Genomic DNA, 17500 nt, shown 5'->3' on the forward strand with positions numbered 1-17500 from the left:
ATGCAGATTTGGCCTTCGTTGTTACGTTCCAGCGTTATTACGTTCCAAATCTGACCCAGTTTTGCTAAACAGTTGCTAACTATTTCTACCGCTCGACACCGAGTAAACCAACCCTGCTAAGCTGTACATAAAATATCATTAAAAAGAGAAAAACATCATTAACAAAACATAAAACGGTGACCTCTGACCTGTGATAGCGCTCTTGCATGGTTTGGAGGTCCTGACAAAGGGGAACGGGTTCGGCTCCTTCCGTTCTCAGTAGCCTGACGACACGCAGTTCCAGTGCAGACAGAGCTCGATGCTCGCAGTCCAGTCTGTCCTGGTACGGGGACCAAAACCGCAGCAGCTCCGAAAGCTCCTCGGCAGTAGCTTTCTCTCTGCTGCTCTGTGGGAAATCGGCCTCTATCTGCTCTAGGACAGACGACGCTTTCTCTATCTGTGGAGCACAAGTCAGGCATACGATCTTCTGGGCAAATACAGGGAAGCGCTTTTGTGAAGAACCCGATTACTTGTCACTTTCTGTGTAATTAGCAAAACGTTCACTAAACGTTCACTAAACTAAACCAAACCGAACAATTGATTAAACGCTGCAAATAAACTGTTATTAGTTGATTGTTGATGCTGGTGTATGGCATCGACTCAATTCCAGGGGTTTCGGTACCACGAAGTGGGCGTGTTTCCGGAGGTACTAGCATACTACGAAGGACAAAACAGTCATACAGGTACCCGTCCAGACCGGTCTGAGTTCAGCCTTGTTCTACCGCTTATCCGAACTACCTCGGGTCACGGGGAGCCTGTGCCTATCTCAGGCGTCATCGGGCATCAAGGCAGGATACACCCTGGACGGAGTGCCAACCCATCACAGGGCACACACACACACTCTCATTCACTCACGCAATCACACACTACGGACAATTTTTCAGAGATGCCAATCAACCTACCATGTATGTCTTTGGACCGGGGGAGGAAACCGGAGTACCCGGAGGAAACCCCCGAGACACGGGGAGAACATGCAAACTCCACACACACAAGGTGGAGGCGGGAATCAAACCCCCAACCCTGGAGGTGTGAGGGGAACGTACTAACCACTAAGCCACCGTGCCCCCTGTACATTATTTAGTGAACAGCTAATCAAACCACAGTCTAGCTACATGGCTATAAATATTAGGTCAAAAAGGAGAAATTTCAAAGACAGACCAACTCTTGTTTATGTACTGATTAAAATGCTTATTTAGAGAAGAAAACTTTGTTCCTATCCAATGTTACCTTAATTAAAGCTCTAGGAGTCACAGTTCACGGTCCTCCAGTTACGAGATGTTAGAATTCGATTGAAACTTCTCGTGACATCAGACTGACATGTTACGTAACTTACACTCTTTCTGATGCGTATCCATTCCTCTCCCCTCCACTCCGAGTGTGCGAGCAGATCTCTGGTGCACTGACGTAGTCTGGCCACCTGGCCCCAGAGGGAGTTTACGGCGTCGTCCCTGTTGCTGCGGCAACCCTGCACCGGACACCATTCTTTCAGCTCGTCCAGTTTTCCGGACAGAGCGTCGACGTCTTTAACTAGTGTCTGAACAACCGAGAGGAGAAAACGTGTTTGTTTTTTAACACCAAAAATAGCATCTTATCCTCTATTTGCTCGCCACAAACACTTCCCTACTTTGAGCGTCTCTTTCTGGTCGAGGTAGTCCGTCTGAGATGTGATTTTTTTACAGGCGCAATCTGCTAGGGTTGTTTCTGCATCGCGGACGCGTCGGCACAGCTCTTCGTATAACACACGGGTGTTTCTCTGGCTGTTAACGCACCTTACAGGGCAAAGGGATATTACAGCATTAACGTTTTTTATCTAGGACCAAAAAAATAATAAACCTTATTTATTATATACCTCTCTAACGTGTCCCGTCTCAGCTGGGCCTGGGCCTTAAGTGTGGACGTTCGAACCAAGAGGCACCCTAGAATCTCGACTTGTAATTGTTTGACCTTCTGCTCTGAAAACAATGGACTGAAGGGAGAGAAACTCTGAATTTCAGTGAGATGGGATTGGAATTCGTTGTCTAAAGACAACAGGGCTTGCTGAATGTCTTTTAGCCTTTCAGAGCAGCTCCTTGGTGAGCAGAGAGACAGAAGTAGAACAGATTCTGTCCTCTGGAGGAACTGACCGGCACTTCTGACTCCTCTGGAATATCTTTTCAGTGATTCCTTGGCTTTGGACAGGTCCATCTAAGAAAATTTGTGCGTTTACAAAATTTTATCTTTAACTCTATTTTATTTTAAAGCAATATAGTTTGGATTCTATACTGTTCTTACTTACCAGTCTTTGGTCACATTGGTCAAGGACACTTTTGGCCAATTCCGCAATGCTTTTTGAATGACGAGACCCCTGCTGGTGTCCGTTTTTGAGTTCCAAAACCTCCAGAACCCGCATTCTAGCTTCGACGTTCTTCTGAAGTTTGAGAAGCTTTCTGAGCTCGTCATCGACAGCTCCCTGGTTAAACTCCACCTCGCAGGTCTTATCCAGCACCCGAGAAGCCTCTTTGAGGAAACCGTGTACCACCCTTTGCTCTGAGAGATAATTTATATCTTTTAGAACGTCCAATTCCACAATCTGAAGGTTATTTTGAACGGCCGTCTCCCAAGCGTTAAAAGTCTCAAGGTTTTGTTTGAGCCTCTCTTGTTCGGTCGTTAGCTGGGACGGATGGAGGTCTGGTGAGACGTTCAGAAGTTCGTCTGATGCCTCCTTGTGCGTAAGCTTGATTAGCGGAATCTGGGTAAGAAGAGACTGGCAGATCTTATAGCGTTCCTCTTCGCCGACGCTTTCATCTTTCGTCTTTGGGACGTAAAGCTCGAGATTTTCTCGAAGATCCTCCACACGCTGCTTGAGGCTGAAGAACCGCTCGTGGACTTGAGATTTAATACGAAAAGTGTTCATTTTATGATGGAGCTCAGAGATTACACCCAGTAGCTCTCTCCTCTTGCCTTCTGCGGAGGTGTTTATTTGTTCAACCTGAAACTTGTGTTCCACAAGTACGCGCTTGATCGGCTCGATAGCATCCAGAGTCTCCTTAGTAATGGGAAATGTGTGTCCTTTCACGTCTGTTGTTATCTCTCTTAGTTTCTGCTCTAACGAAGACATTTTCTGTTCGGATAACTCCCGGTTTTGTAATATATCTTTTATCTCCAGGATGGAGGATTTCTCATAATTGATAACGCCCTTTATATCTTCTTGGAGCTTGCTAAGTTTTTCATACAGCCATGCATTCTCAGAAATGCTAAGCTCAGAGGTAATGTCTTTACTCTTCATCTGCAAAGCCTCTGCGATCCCGGAGTGTTTTTCCGCCTCTTGGAGCGTATCCTGACTCTGACGTAACCTTTGATCGAGATCTGCTGCGCTCAAGCTTTGGAAATCCTCTCTACTCAGAGATTCCTTATGGAGGTGGGACTGAATCCAGGAATCTACTTCGGTTATCTGCTCTGAAATCTTTTCCCGAGTCTGAAGACTTAACTGTATTTCTTCCATTGCAGCAGCTATTCTTTCTTCTGTAGATTTGGACAAACTTGCCAATAACTCCAAAAGCGAAGTGACCAAAGGAACATCTGGTTGGTCAAGATCTGGGATCATCTCGGTTACCTCCTTGGTCAGAGTGGATAACTGTATCTGCTTAGACGTCATATCCGAATTCAGCTTCTTCAAGTCCTTTATTTGCCGATGGACTTCTTCCGGAAGCAGAGAAACCTTCCTTTCTCTGTTCTTAATGTCATACTGTGTCTTCTTGGCCCAAGCTAGGGCTTCTGTTATCACTTTGACAATTTTGACCATGCTTGGGTTGTTGCTGGTCGGCAATGAAAAATCCAACTCCTCACCAATCAGATCCATGTGATCTTTGACACTCCATAAACCTTGCTGTATGTTATACACCTCAGTCTGGAAATTACAACTTTGCGAGAGAGCTTCAAAGTTTTCATGGACGTCAAAATATCTTTGTTTGGCAGCCGTGAGCTCAGCACCGAGTCCGATCATTTCTTGCACTCTCTTGCTATCCCAAGCAGAAGATGAAATCCAATGTGATTCCAAGATCTTATGAAAGTTCTCCAAATGTTCTTTCAACGTACCGATGTCCTCCAGAAGGTCAAAACTCTCTTTGGTGTACGTGCTGACATTATGCAAGCTTTTCTCAGCAGATCTCTCGAGTGCCTTCCATTCGCTCTGCAAGACGCTCTGTTGCGAGAGCGCTGCTGCTCTATCGGGCTGGCTGAGGTGTGGTGATAGCTGGGAATGCGTCTGGATCACCTCTCCGAGAACCGTCCTCTCCTGTTCCATGGTCCTAAGGAACGAGCGCAGTCTCTGCTCCTCAACAAAGCTGCTTTCGACTGGACACCTTCCAACGTATGGTTCAAAAAAGAGAAAATTGGGCGGCAATGTTTTGACGGCGGTTACAAAATATGTTTGCTTTTAATTTGCGAATATGCTTAGACCGTTTTGACGGTCAATAGAATACCAAAATAACTACCATGCAATATACAGTGATACCTCCAGATACGAGTTTAATTCGTTCCGTGACTTTGCTCGCAACTCAATTTGCTCGTATCTCAAAGCAATTTTCCCCATTTAAATGAATTGAAATCACATTAATCCGTTCCAGCTCGCAAAATTCCACTCCAGTTGTTTCGTTTATGTGTTTTGAATATCGTCGCTGTAGGGCGGAAACCTCGTATCTCCAAATTTGGTCAATTTCATATTTTTTCACATATCGATGCTATTGGTCAGTCCCCACGTGGGTCTGTTATTTTTACAAGTTATTAACCAATCTAAAGTCTTGAAAATAGCTTGAGCGCAAATCTCATAACTCCATTGGACACCTCAACTGTCTGAGAAACCTTGTAACTCCACCTCTTCTATACTCCGCGGCATATTTCTCCGATGGAGAGAGTGTAGAGAGAGAGGAAGCAACAGTGGTGCAGGATACAGTGCATAATATAAAATTTGAATTAAACTGAATGTTTTGGATACCACTATTAAATGATTGTTTTTATTATTATTTTACTGACTTTAAGTCAGCCTACTTATAGACAACGCCTCTCTTGGCACTGTGCATGTAAAACACTGTTTTTTCAGCTTATCGTGTTTTGTATTGCATCACTTATAGCTCTTAAACCTTTAAAATAGAGTTTATGAGGCTGTATGTAACTACAGTCATTAGCTTTGGTTAAGTATTGAAGCCTTGTCTCTTGTCAAAAGGCTCAACGTGACCGCAGACTTTATCGAACACTGCTGGCAGCAGCGACGTCTGTATCTCCCTGCTCCCATGTCATAAAGCTTGTACAGTATCTCCGATAAAACGTGACTTTGGGAAAATGATGTGTTAATGTTGGTACACAACAGTATATGATAGCAATATAAGGTATAATAACAACTTTAACGATACAATGTTTAATAACTCAAAAAAAATACTGCGTTTTTTTTTTTTTATTTCCTGAAAAATAATGGTTTTGGAGATACGAGGATTCCGCCCGACAGCGACGATATGAAAAATGTACAGTACCTGTATTTATAAATGACAAATATTGTAAACATACAGTAATAAAAGAGAATGTTAAAAAAAATAAAATAAACTGGTTTTACTATAAAGTGTATTAATTACCTTGGAGATCGGATGACTTGAGCTAAGGAAGATGCGCATGGAGGTTGAGGGAGGAGTAAACAGGCGGAGGGATTTTGTCTCGTACGTACACGTTCACTTACTCGCTACTGTACACTCTTAACGCTACTTTACACTTCAATGGAACTTAACTAAACTTCACTAAAATTGAACTACTTCTTCACAGCACCGTCCTTTACACTCACTTTCTTAGGACCCATGGTTTTAAATGCGATAAAGTTGTACTGTACGCAAAATAAAAGCACAAAACACGAGCACGGCTTTACACAAGTGTTAACAAAGCGAGCTACACAAACACTAACCGAGTGAGATGCGGGACGCTGAGGCGGGGGAAACAGAGCACACGGTTGTTGTCGTGGGTCTTTGTTCGGCGGCGTCGGCTCGGATGCTCGTATCTCAAAGATTTGTTCGTATCTCGAGGCAAAAATTTGGTCGAATCACAGAAAAAATTCGTATGTCGATGCACTCGTATCTCGAGGTATCACTGTACGTGACACCACAAATCTGTTCCCCAGAATACTTACATTTTCAAGGACTCCAGTTCACCCACCATTTTCTCGAGAGTAGCTCTGGCTTTCTGCAATTGTCTGTCGTAGTCAATCACCAGCTGCAACTGGGCCTCCTTAGTGTGCACGGTGCCAGACGCGTCCCACAATGCCTCTGTCCACTGGCAACTCAGTCGCTGCATAGCCTCGGGGTCGTTAGCTGATCTGGTGACAAGAGTGCTGACCTCGCCGTTAATGTGAGCTTGCTTTGAGATTGAGGAAACTTGCTGCTGAGCTCTCTGTCTGCAAAGCTGATCCATAAAACCAGACACTTAGAAACCATTGGTCCTTAAAAAGATTCAAACTCCTGCTATCCTGTAAACTCACCTCAGCCTCTTCTACTTGTTTGGCCATATCTGTAGGGTTGAGCACCGCAGGGCTGTTACGACAACTCAGTATGCAAAACACCAACCTGGTCATCTGAGCTTCGAGGTCAGCCTCAGAGGTACTGAGAAGGCCCATCGGATCGTCATAAGGCCTGCTCTGTGGTCACAAATTATGTGATATTAGTTGTGTGGTCTTGTCAAACCACCGGTTACACAAAAAATATAGAGGTTCTGGTTGATACCTCGATCAGCAGGCTATTTGGTCTCGTCTTAGACATCTTTTCAATCTCAGTGAAAATATTATTCATTGTAGCACCAAGCGGTTCTTCTTCTTCTTCTTCTTCGTCGTCGTCTTCTTGTTCTCGTTCGAATGCTTCTGGCACATCGATACCTTTTGCAACTGAGGATTCCTGATCCGTGATTTCTGATTTGTCCGCAACTTTTATTTGTGCCTTCGATTTAAAGAAAAGGACAATATGATTAAATGTGATCTGGTTAAAAACCATGCAGCGATTAGTGAGCGTAGAGAAGGTTAGGTGCAGTCACCATACAGAAGCCGACGTTTCTGGTATCTGCCTAAAACACCTTGAGAATTCTTCATCTATACTAAATCTATTCACGCAGACATTGTGCATCATGCAACAAAGAACAAGCGCCAATGCAGGCACATCTTTCACACGCATGCAACTTCCTGTTACCTCAACCAAACTGATGCTTTCAATCTCAGTCAAGCCCTTTGTACGTTCCACGCCCAGAGCATTGCAGAACTCCTTCTCCTTCTGCTCATCTTCTTGTTTAATCAGTGGTTGAACCTCGACACTTTTTTCTAGGTCTCCTGTTTTCTGGACTGGTTGGATGGATGGTTCTTCTACGTTAGCTGGAATTGTATCGAGATCGACTGTTTCCTTCTCTTGGCCTATTGGTGTGATTGGTGAAGGTGGAGGTTCTTCAGGTTCTGTGCTAATAGATGATACTTTAATATTTTCCTGCTCTACTTTGTTATTCTCTTCTCTTAGAGCTGGTTCGATCGTACCATCCTGTAGCTCGGATTGAGAAGGAGGTGTGGGCTTCATCGGCGTCTCCTCTGGCACGTGGGGTTTCGGAACCACTGAAGAAATGTTGCTTTCGCCTTCACTTGCTGCTTGTTGCAGTGGTGGAGTAATTTTTTCAAGATCCTCCTCTTCGGCACTCTCTTGTCTCACAATCTCATCCACATCAGTGCTGCTACTGTCCATTTGTTTAGGTGTGGTTTCATCCACATTTCTACCATGTCCCCTACTTGTTAGACTTGTGGATTCTTCTAGTTTCTCCTCCATTTTTTGTCCGTTTTCAACGATGGACTTGTCACATTCCGCTTGAATTCCTACTTGCTCCGCTAGCGGAGTCTGTTTAACAAGATCCTCCTCGACGGCACTCGCTGGTCTCACAGTGTTATCCAAATCAACGCTGCTGGAAATTTCACTCTCCGTTTGTATATTTACATTTTCGTCCACGGTTCTGCTCTCTATCCTTCTAGTTGGACTTATGGGTCTTTCCAGAGTCTCCACGGCTTTTTGGGTTTTATCAATAACAGTAACGTCACTTTCAGCCTGGCTCGCGTCTTGTACGACTAAAAGATCCACCTCATCGGCGCTCTCTGGTCTGAAAGTCTTTTCCAAAACATTGATGCGAATTTCACTCTCCATTTGTGCAGGTACAGTTTCATCCACAGTTCTGCTATCTCTCCTTCTTGTAGGAGTTATGGCTTTTTCCAGTTTTTCCTCCATTTCTCGGGTTTTAGCAATGATGGAAAGGTCACTTTCAGCTTGTAACACTGGAGGAGTCTGTATTTCCATAACCTCCACATCAGTCTTGCCCAAATTAACCATACTTGAAAAATCACCCTCTGCTTGATTAGGTACTATTTCATCCATTGTCCTGCTATCTTTCCCGTGTGTCAGAAGTATGGGTTTCACCGGCGTGTCCTCTGGTGGAGACGGTCTTACAAGAGCCTCTTCTGCAGCTCTGTCTTGTGTCCCGAAGTTCTCCAAATCTCCGCTGACAGAAATTTCACTGGCCACTAGGTCACTCAAATTTTTGCTCTCTCTCCTTCTTGTTGGTGGAGTCGGTTCCTCCAGTTTCTTATCTATTTCTTGGGGCTTGAAAACCACTGTAATTATATCACTTTCATCGTCAATTGCTTTGCTCAATGATGGCATTGGTTTAATGTCTCGCACTTCACTAACATTCTCCGAATCGTAGCTGCTAGAAATGGTGCCAGCTACTGTATCACTCGTATTTGTGCGCTCCATTCTTCTTGTTGGAGGTGTGGGTTTTAACAAAGTCACCTCCACTTCTTGGGTTTTCGAAACTACGGAAGGATCGCTTTCAGCTGGAGTCGTTTTTCGGCTCATTGTCGGAGCTGGTTTAATTATAGAGCCTTTTAGATTTTTCTCTTGTGTTACCGAGTTCTGCAGATCCACGGCTACTTCGTCACTCACATTTCTGCTCTCTCTCCTTCTTGTTGGAGGTGTGGGTTTCACTAAAGTCTCCTCCATTTCTTTGGTTCTCTCAACGATAGAAACGTCGCTTTCGGTTCGACTCAAAGTTTTTCGTCTAAACGGTGGAGTTGGTTTGACGAGAGCTTCACTAACGGCTCTTTCAGGTGTCACCAAAATTGAACCCTCTAAATCACAGCTGCCATAAATTCTACTGGCTGGTGGATCAGTTATATTCCCACTATTTCTCCTTCTTACTGGTGGTGTGGGTTTCGATAACGTAGCCTCTGTTTCTTGGGATTTCCGTCTCATTGGTGGAGTTGGTTTTAGAAGAGGCTGTGCAAAGGCTTTATCCTGAGTCACCATCTTTTCCAAATCGGTGCTGCTGGAACTTTTGACGGTCACTATGTCACTTATATTTCTGCTATCCCTCCTTCTGGTTGGAGGTGTGGGTTTCACTACCATCTCCCCCAGTTCGTGGATTTTGGAGAGCACTGAAAAAGTGTCGCTTTCAATTTGACTCGAAACTTTCCGTCTCGCCGGCGGAGTCGGTTTAATAAGTGACTCCTCGAGAGTGTTCTCTTGTGTCAGTGTCTTCTCCAAATCGGTGCTTATAGAAATTTTCCGGGCCATTTCTTCATACGTCTCGTCACTGAAGTTTCTACTAGCTCTCCTTCTTGCAGGAGGTGTTGGCTTTACTGACGTATCCTCCATTTCTTGGATTTGGCTCAGTAGACTTCCTTTTCGTCTTACTGTTGGGGTTGGTTTTTCCTCAACAGCGATACCCTGCATCACTGCCTTCTCCAATTCAGTGCTCTGTGAATGTTCACTGGCTATTTCTTTAGACACAGTATCTCTCACACATCTGCTATCTTTTCTTCTTGTTGGAGGTGTTGGTTTAACCAATAAGTCCTCTGTTCCTCTGGGCTTGGAGACCAGCGGCGTGATGAATTCACTTTCATCCTGGATTGATTTTCGTCTCACCGCTGGAGTTGTTTTTTCAAGCGATTCCTCAACAGCTCTCTCTTTTGTCCTTGCTTTGTCCAAATCACTGCTGTCTGACACTAGGTCAGTCACAACTCCGCTATCTCTTCTTCTCGTTGGAGGTGTGGGTTTCACCAATAAGTCCTCTGTTCCTTCACTTTCAATCTGACTTACTTTTTGCCTCAGTGGTGGAGTTGGTTTTATAAGAGGCTCCTCACCAACTACAGTTTTACTGGACTTCTCTAGTTCAGGTTGTTGATGCTCTGCCCTCTCTTTACGCCTTCTTTCTGGTGGGGTTGGAGAATCGAGAACCAGTGACGGTCTTTCACCTACTAACCTCTCCTTATGTGTTCTGTCTGGTGGAGGATGAATAATACCTTCGGGTGGTAACTGGATTTCCTCGAGTTTGTTTTGGTGAATAGTTGGTACAGGAAGAGGTGCTTCTTCACAACGGACTTCTGAACCGACATCCATTGGCTTAGATCGTCTGGCTGGTGGGGTTGGTTCAGTTTCACCTTTCACTGTTGTACTTTTTGCGCTCTCAAATTCCACAATTACCTTCTCCACATCTTGCACTAGTTTGTCCTCACAGCTACAGGGTAACCTATCTAGTTCCCTTCTAGCAGGTGCCCCCATGATCTCTAATGTCTCCGACTGTTTCTCAGCATTCCACGTTGCTCTCTCGCTGCCTTCGGTCGCGGCCGACTCTTTACCAACTACTTGTTCAAGTTCAGAAACACCGGTTACTACTTCACCGGTTTTACTTGTGCCAGGTTCCAGTGCTGGAACATCTGTCTCAGCAGTTGGTTCTTGGCGTATTTCTAGTCCCCCTTTTCTTTCCAGGATCATGTATCTTCGTTGGGTCTCTCGAGGACCATTATTCACAGTCCAGTGTTCAAGTGGCTCCACCCATCTCTGGACCTCCCGTGGACCGCTGTTTGTTGTCCGGGTTCCTTCTCTCTCAGAATTTGTGGCATTTGAGATTCGAGTCTCAGTTCTATCGATGTTTTCTTCAGAGGGTTGACTTGAATTAGTGGAATCAATAACATCCACGGCAATTTCCATTTCTTGTTGACCCGGAGACGTACGAACGTCAGATCGATTTCTCGCCTCGTCTGACGTGTCCGACGTTCCTATTTGGTGAGACGAAGAGCTTTCACAGCCAGTTTGTAAAGATAAATAAATTTTCCCTGAATTAGGGTCAGTCATACCAGGGACCTCAGTAGTATGAACATGTACCGAGTCTGTATCAAGAATCAGTGCAGCTATTTTCTTTTTTGCCATTTTACCTTCCTCAGGCAAAAGAACAAAGGTATCAGAAGTTAATGACCAGTTCCTATTTGCTTCCTCAACCGCATCAGATTTTCGGTCAAGACTCTGAGCGCATGTTGTACGCCTGTCATGTCCGTTCGATTCCTCCTCTACCTTTCTTTCTAAGCATGTCTCAGCATCTCCCATTTCTTGCATCCTTAATTTCATCTCCATCTCAATTTCTCCTTCACTTGTTCCTGGATCGATGGCACAAACATCCACCTCTTGTACTTTGTCAGACTGCGCAGCCAAAGCCGTGGTAGAGAAAGTTCCGGTTTGAAGTTTATTTCGGTCGATACGTAGCGCTGTCAGCGACCAGTCTGCTGTGGGAAAGTCCACGTCGTCTGAAATCTCCTCAACGAGATCTCGGTCTGTGGCTGTGGAGACAGGAGTGTTGAGCTGAAATTCTCTTTCCTCTAACCTCTTAGATGGGTTTATTCTCTCTGTATCAAACTCTAAAACATTTATATCAGCTTGATGAGAGAGACTTTCAGATCCAGCGACATCCGTGAGTCGTTCTTGTTTAGAGGTTGTAGCCAGCGTTGTGGTCGGCGGATCATCTTTTCCGAATTCGGCCCCGCACTCGTCTACTGCAAACACCGGTGGCTGTTCTTCAGTGGGAGATTCAGACAATAACTCTTTAGTAACTGTCCTAGAAACCTCACTGTCTCCTGATTTTTGTCTGAGTGCCATAGTCAGCACGGCCTCTGATGGATTCTCATCTCCCGCTGATGTTCCCAGTGGCTGTTCTGACTTTGCTTTGGTTTCTTCGATAGTCGACACGTCAACATCTCTACGTGCTTCTTCAAAAGGCTCAACCGCTGAAACGTTAGAACTGCCCGCTGGAGCAGATGAAATATCTTGAGGCTTTGAAAAATGAAGCTCGACCTTTACGGAAGTATCCGGTTTTCCGGGCCATTCACTGGAAACCTGCCACGATGCCACAACAAAGAGAAAATCTCAATAACGTTTAAATGTCTAAAGCGATTAAAGATGAAGAAGCTGCAGAAACCAAAGCTAGACAATCTAATGAGCTGAAATTCATGAACGCTCATTTCTGCTTTACCTCTGAGACCAAATGACCGGTTTGTGTTTCCGGCGACATCGTAAGAACTTTACTTTTCCTCCTTTCCTCCTCGAGATCCTGGATCACGTAAAGCAAAATACGTGAATTGTACACATTTACAGCGATACTGACAAAGTTACTGTTATAAGAAAAGTCTTCCTCTGAACTCCGTATTCATGATGTTTTATGTTATATAACGTATTACGCTTTACGATCGTAGGACCGTATGATTGTCCGTAAGTGCTTCTTTTATTAATGACACAAATAACTGTGCATTATATTATAAGGTCAGTACACAAAAAAGCTGTACGCAGTAATGTAGTAGTGCATTATAGCAGCTGGTATTGTTTCTTTACTTTAACGAGTTATAATTCGTTATAATGAATCATAGCGTGCACATTTGCAGTATGTTTAAAAAGCTTACGTCACTTAAATCTGTTATAGATGTTATAATGACATATATATTCTGGGTGACATATTATACTGGACTGTTATATTGTTATAGATCAATACATCATTTGTGACCACAATATTCTTATAAACAGCCATTACAAAGTAATTTAGGCAAATGATAATGAGTGATAATAATTGCCATTAAACATTTATACGATATTTATTATGCATCCTTTTTAACACATTATTTTTAACACATTACTAGGGTCTATGCTACAGAACCTTAATAGAAGTTATAATATGTTGAAATCACATTCATGCTTAATAAAAAAAAATCTTACACATCTAATAACAACTGAGCGTTTATACACACGTATGCATGTATAAGGAGGTACATAGAGTGTATTAGTAATACATTACATATACCTACTTCATGAAGAGCTACCTGACGATTAAGCAAATTAAAATGTTCACCTGGAGCCTCTCCTGAAGCTGATTAATGAGTGCGTCTGCTTCCTTTAACGCGTTCGACACGTCTCTGTCCAGTTTGTCGGCGAGTTCTTGACCTAGACAGTCTCTGAGCAGCTGTTTATGAGACACTGCCTCCTGCAGGTTCTTATGCAGCTCTGCACCTTCCTCTATCATAGCCTGAAGAAAAAAAAAAGTGAAATAAAATGTGCTTTATATTTTTAATTATGAAATTTCTTAGCTGTTTCTTAGCACTGCACACACAGTACATGTACAAACCTGAACGGTGCACGCGGAGTCTGAAAAAGCCTGGGTTTGTGTTGACTGGGTCCAGGAACGCAGGGCCTGCAGTGTATTTCTCATACAGCGCACGACGCCGTCGGCGCAGTCGTCCTTTCGTTCGGACAGCTTGGATTGCAGCCTGAATATGAAGCGAAACCGATTACGCACGACTCTTTACTACTTTTAAGAACCTTTATGATGAAAAGATGACTAATGATGGTACCTGCAGTACTGCTGGGTCACTGTGTTTACAAGAGAATTTACATTCGAAGGAAGAGCCTCGTCGGGTGGAACCATGCAAACAGCCTGGCCCAGAGCACGGACTTTGCACTCTATTTTCTCGAGCTCCTTTTCACAGGTCTGGAAAAAAAAACAAAAAAACAATGAAGGTGAGACTGTTGGAAAAAAAATTATTTTAATATCGAATGTAAAGATGTGTTCAGTACCTTCAGGATTTTTGAGTTTTCCTCTACTTGGCTAATTTTCTTGCATCCTTCTACAAATCCCAGACATTCCGTTGCTCTTAGATCATTCAGAACGCACTCAGCCTGTGCTCTAAAACTCTCTGCTCTTTCGGCTATCTTCAGCTCGATGTCAGCCAATCTAGTCTCGCACACAATAAGGCTCTCGTTTATTTCCCTCTCAGAGGCGGAGCAAAGGTCGCGGAGGTGGCCGGTTTCTAAGGTCAGAGCGTCGCGACCCCCCGGAGTGCACAAGTTGATCAGGGCGTCTTTAGCCACGTCTAGCTCTCTCATTTCTCTCTCTTCCCTCTCCACCGTCTGAAGAAGAGCCTGAATCATGATGGGGGAAAAACAGAAGAAGTTTAGTCGATAAATAAATAGACAATCCGCTGAAGGATGCGTTTGTCAACAAATTGGTCGGTGTTTATTGGAAACACGTTGCGAAATTCTCACAGGAAAGTTAACACCAGAAATGCTAAACACATCACAGATATTCTGAATGTTCTTTTCCTTTATATAAATGTTACTATAACAGGCAGCTATACCTCCTTATACATTACATGATTTATATACAGTAAGGTGGATTAGAAACAACTACATGTGACTGACACAAACAAGGCTTTAGAACACATGCTTCAGCGCACACACACACACACACACACACACACACACACACACACACACACACACATATATATATATTCAATATTTGTGGACCTTTGATTTTCCCTACACGTATTATACTAACCTTTAAAGTGTTGATAGATCCCTGTAACCCACGGCGATCGGTGGGCAGAGATCCAAAACCTTTGACTTGCTCTCTCAGCCAGTCCTGAGCGGCACTGTGCTGTTCCACCAGCTGAGCGCAGTTTCGTTCTGTGCAAATGCCCTCCTCTAAGCTCTCAGACAATTCCTGAATATACCAAACAAAAAAAAAACCAACCCAACATACAAATTGCTCTCGATGACACAGAAACTCTGTGCTAAATGCTTCACAAAACTTAATCTCACCGATAAATCTTTGATTAGCCCGGGGACACAGTCTTCCATGGCTGTCCAAGATGGATCCGTCCAGCTGGGGTCCCTCGTGAGCTGGCTCATCTCTCGGCCCAGGGCTCTGAGAGCAGACAGGGTAGTGCTCAGAGATCTCACCTTGTCTAGAAGAGCCGTAGCCTGTTCCAGGGCATGTCTGCGGTCCCCTAATCCGGGCCAGGGGAAGAGGCGAGGCAGCGCTGCTATCTGCTGCTTCAGCTGCTCCACACGAGACTGGGTCTGCTGTCTTTGGCACTGACATGAAACCAGACGCTCCACCACGCTCCTCAAAAGGCTGAACAGGAAAACAAAACGTTTTCCTCAATAAGAATCTCACTGTTAAAATTTGCAGAAAAATAGCATGCGCTATTCAAGTTATAGCGTGATTGAGGTGCCGTTTATTTTGTGCACTGTATAAAAAATATATACAATCTATATAAAAACAAAGGCCATTATAATGGGAAGCTGACATGTACATACTAAATATTATCATCGATATGTGCTTTTGGCTTGCAGACCTGTTCGACTCTTGAGCGTTCTGGAGAACTTCTTTCCATTCTTCTTCTAAGGACTTCAGGTTCTGCACGAGGGTGAGTCTCGTTTGTTTATCGAGATCTCCCCGACCACACAGACTCTCCGCTTTTCTTTTCAGAGAGGACATCTTGCAGTTTCCTTCAGGTCGAAGGGTCAGAACAGCCTGAGTGATATTAGAGATAATATATTAACAGAGACACAGGCGATAAGTCTGAATAAAACATATTCCGTGTCCTTGTTACTCACTTGAACTTTGTTCAGCCTTTCTTCTATTTGCTCTTGGGTGCCATGAGTGCTTTTGCCCAACGAAACCAAGTCTTTCTTCAACTCTTCGACCCAGGACTGTGTCGTCTTTTCCTCAGATCGAAAAGTTTCCAGCTCCTTAGAGAGTGAATCCTGACGCTCGACCTGATTTTTGTGCTCTTTGGCAATTTCCGTTAACGTCCTCAGCTTGTCCTGAACATCCCGAAGCGTCCGCTGGACGGATTCCTTCCTGCTTTCGTCTAGCTTTGCGCACAGATTCGCTCCTTTACTGTTCAAAGCAGCCACCTTCGAGTCTGCCTCTGGCAAGTTCTCCATGGTCTGACGGTAAAAACGAAAACTTTACATAGTAAAACTGTACATTTGGGATCTCGTCTCATTACTTCTTAAAATTACCTGCGACAGAAGAACAAGCGTCTCATGGAGAGGAGCGCCTTTGTCCGGTGATCCAAACTGCTCCTGCAGATCTATGACCCAAGTTTGGAAGATTTCTGCTTGGGAATTAAAATCCTGAAGCTCCTTATCAAGAGTGACCTGGATTTCCGTGTCGTTCCTCAGGATTTGTGCACAATCAAGCACTTCTCTCCACTCTTGTTCTAAGGCTCTCTGAGCCTGTTGTATGGAATCCCTGGTGTCTTCTTTGAGCCCTTCACAAGTACACACACGCTCACCTGTATGCTTAAGGGCAGCAAGTTTTGAGTCACCCTCTGGACCGTGGGCCAAAAGCGTCTGCGGTTTATAAAAAGAAATCTATAAATATTTATTTTTTTATTTCTGTACACTGTGGTTTTGTTCACAGATCGTTGATATACATTTTTAAGCACATAAATAATATACAAAAGTCAAAATATAAAATATATAGAAATATGAACACTTTTTGAACCTGAGCTTGGCTAATTATCTCCTCAGCTGGAGCAGCTTTGGATTGCAGGGTTGCTTTCAGCTCTCTGATCCAAGCTTGTGTGCTTTCCAGCTGATCTTCGAAGCTCTTCAGTTCCTCGGAGAGAAAACCTTCACGCTCGATCTGGTTCTTTATTTCCCGTGCAGTCTGCAGGACCCTTGTCCACTCCTCCTCCAACTCTCTTTGGCTTTGTTCGATGCTGTGTCTCTTCCTCTCCTCATGAGCACATATGCTCTGTCCCTTTTTTCTTAAAGCTTCCAATTTTGCGTCGCCTTCGTGTTTCAGACTCAGGAACTCCTAAATAAAATGAATTTTTAAGACTGGATATTTTGAACATCCAGACAATGCTAACATCTTCAGTCACCCCATGACCTGAAGCTTTGAACCTACCTGCAGCCTGTTGTGCCTTTCATTTATTGGAGTCTCTTCGTTCAGGAAGTCCAGCTTTCGCGTTTGTTCGTCCACCCATGATCGGATATCCTTCTCCTGATCCTGGAGATCTTGTAGTTCCTTTAGAAGAGTTTGTTGGAGCTTAGCCTGAGCTTCAATCTGCTGCGCTGAATCCAGAACGTTTTGCCATTCGTCGTCTATATTTCTCAGCGTTCCGATTAGTTCCTGTCTCGTGCTTTCCTCCAATTCTTCACGAGCACGCAGGCTCTCACCGTCCACCTTCAAAACTGCCATCTTGGAGTCGCCCTCGACACGTAATTCTAAAACAGCCTAACACCACAACATGGAATTCTTTACATGTTCTACCTGAAATTTCAAATAGATACTGAACCTCAGTCAAACATTGCAC

At 44.0% G+C, this 17500-nt stretch overlaps 1 protein-coding gene across 4 annotated transcripts in view; it reads right to left on the reverse strand.

The window, feature by feature from the left end:
• Positions 1 to 17500, reverse strand: part of syne2b (spectrin repeat containing, nuclear envelope 2b) — a 99015-nt gene that overhangs the window by 52132 nt on the left and 29383 nt on the right. For 3 of the 4 annotated variants that reach the window (XR_009648552.1, XM_060871677.1, XM_060871676.1), the window contains exons 43-63: positions 17092 to 17421; positions 16684 to 16998; positions 16197 to 16529; positions 15786 to 16121; positions 15524 to 15702; positions 14985 to 15300; positions 14722 to 14886; positions 13959 to 14303; positions 13736 to 13872; positions 13510 to 13651; positions 13237 to 13410; positions 12370 to 12447; positions 7230 to 12233; positions 6774 to 6983; positions 6533 to 6688; positions 6185 to 6456; positions 2315 to 4379; positions 1889 to 2223; positions 1664 to 1808; positions 1373 to 1573; positions 189 to 436 (exon numbers count right to left, since the gene is read on the reverse strand). Coding sequence is in view for 3 of the 4 variants with exons in the window: in XM_060871677.1 (XP_060727660.1) it covers positions 189 to 436; positions 1373 to 1573; positions 1664 to 1808; positions 1889 to 2223; positions 2315 to 4379; positions 6185 to 6456; positions 6533 to 6688; positions 6774 to 6983; positions 7230 to 12233; positions 12370 to 12447; positions 13237 to 13410; positions 13510 to 13651; positions 13736 to 13872; positions 13959 to 14303; positions 14722 to 14886; positions 14985 to 15300; positions 15524 to 15702; positions 15786 to 16121; positions 16197 to 16529; positions 16684 to 16998; positions 17092 to 17421 (11486 nt within the window). In the remaining variant the exon portion in view is untranslated. The remainder of the gene's footprint in view (positions 1 to 188; positions 437 to 1372; positions 1574 to 1663; positions 1809 to 1888; positions 2224 to 2314; positions 4380 to 6184; positions 6457 to 6532; positions 6689 to 6773; positions 6984 to 7229; positions 12234 to 12369; positions 12448 to 13236; positions 13411 to 13509; positions 13652 to 13735; positions 13873 to 13958; positions 14304 to 14721; positions 14887 to 14984; positions 15301 to 15523; positions 15703 to 15785; positions 16122 to 16196; positions 16530 to 16683; positions 16999 to 17091; positions 17422 to 17500) is intronic. The other variant, XM_060871678.1, reaches the window with a different exon arrangement.

Source organism: Tachysurus vachellii, chromosome 6, assembly GCF_030014155.1.
Source record: "Tachysurus vachellii isolate PV-2020 chromosome 6, HZAU_Pvac_v1, whole genome shotgun sequence".
In the NCBI taxonomy this organism is placed as follows: domain Eukaryota; kingdom Metazoa; phylum Chordata; class Actinopteri; order Siluriformes; family Bagridae; genus Tachysurus; species Tachysurus vachellii.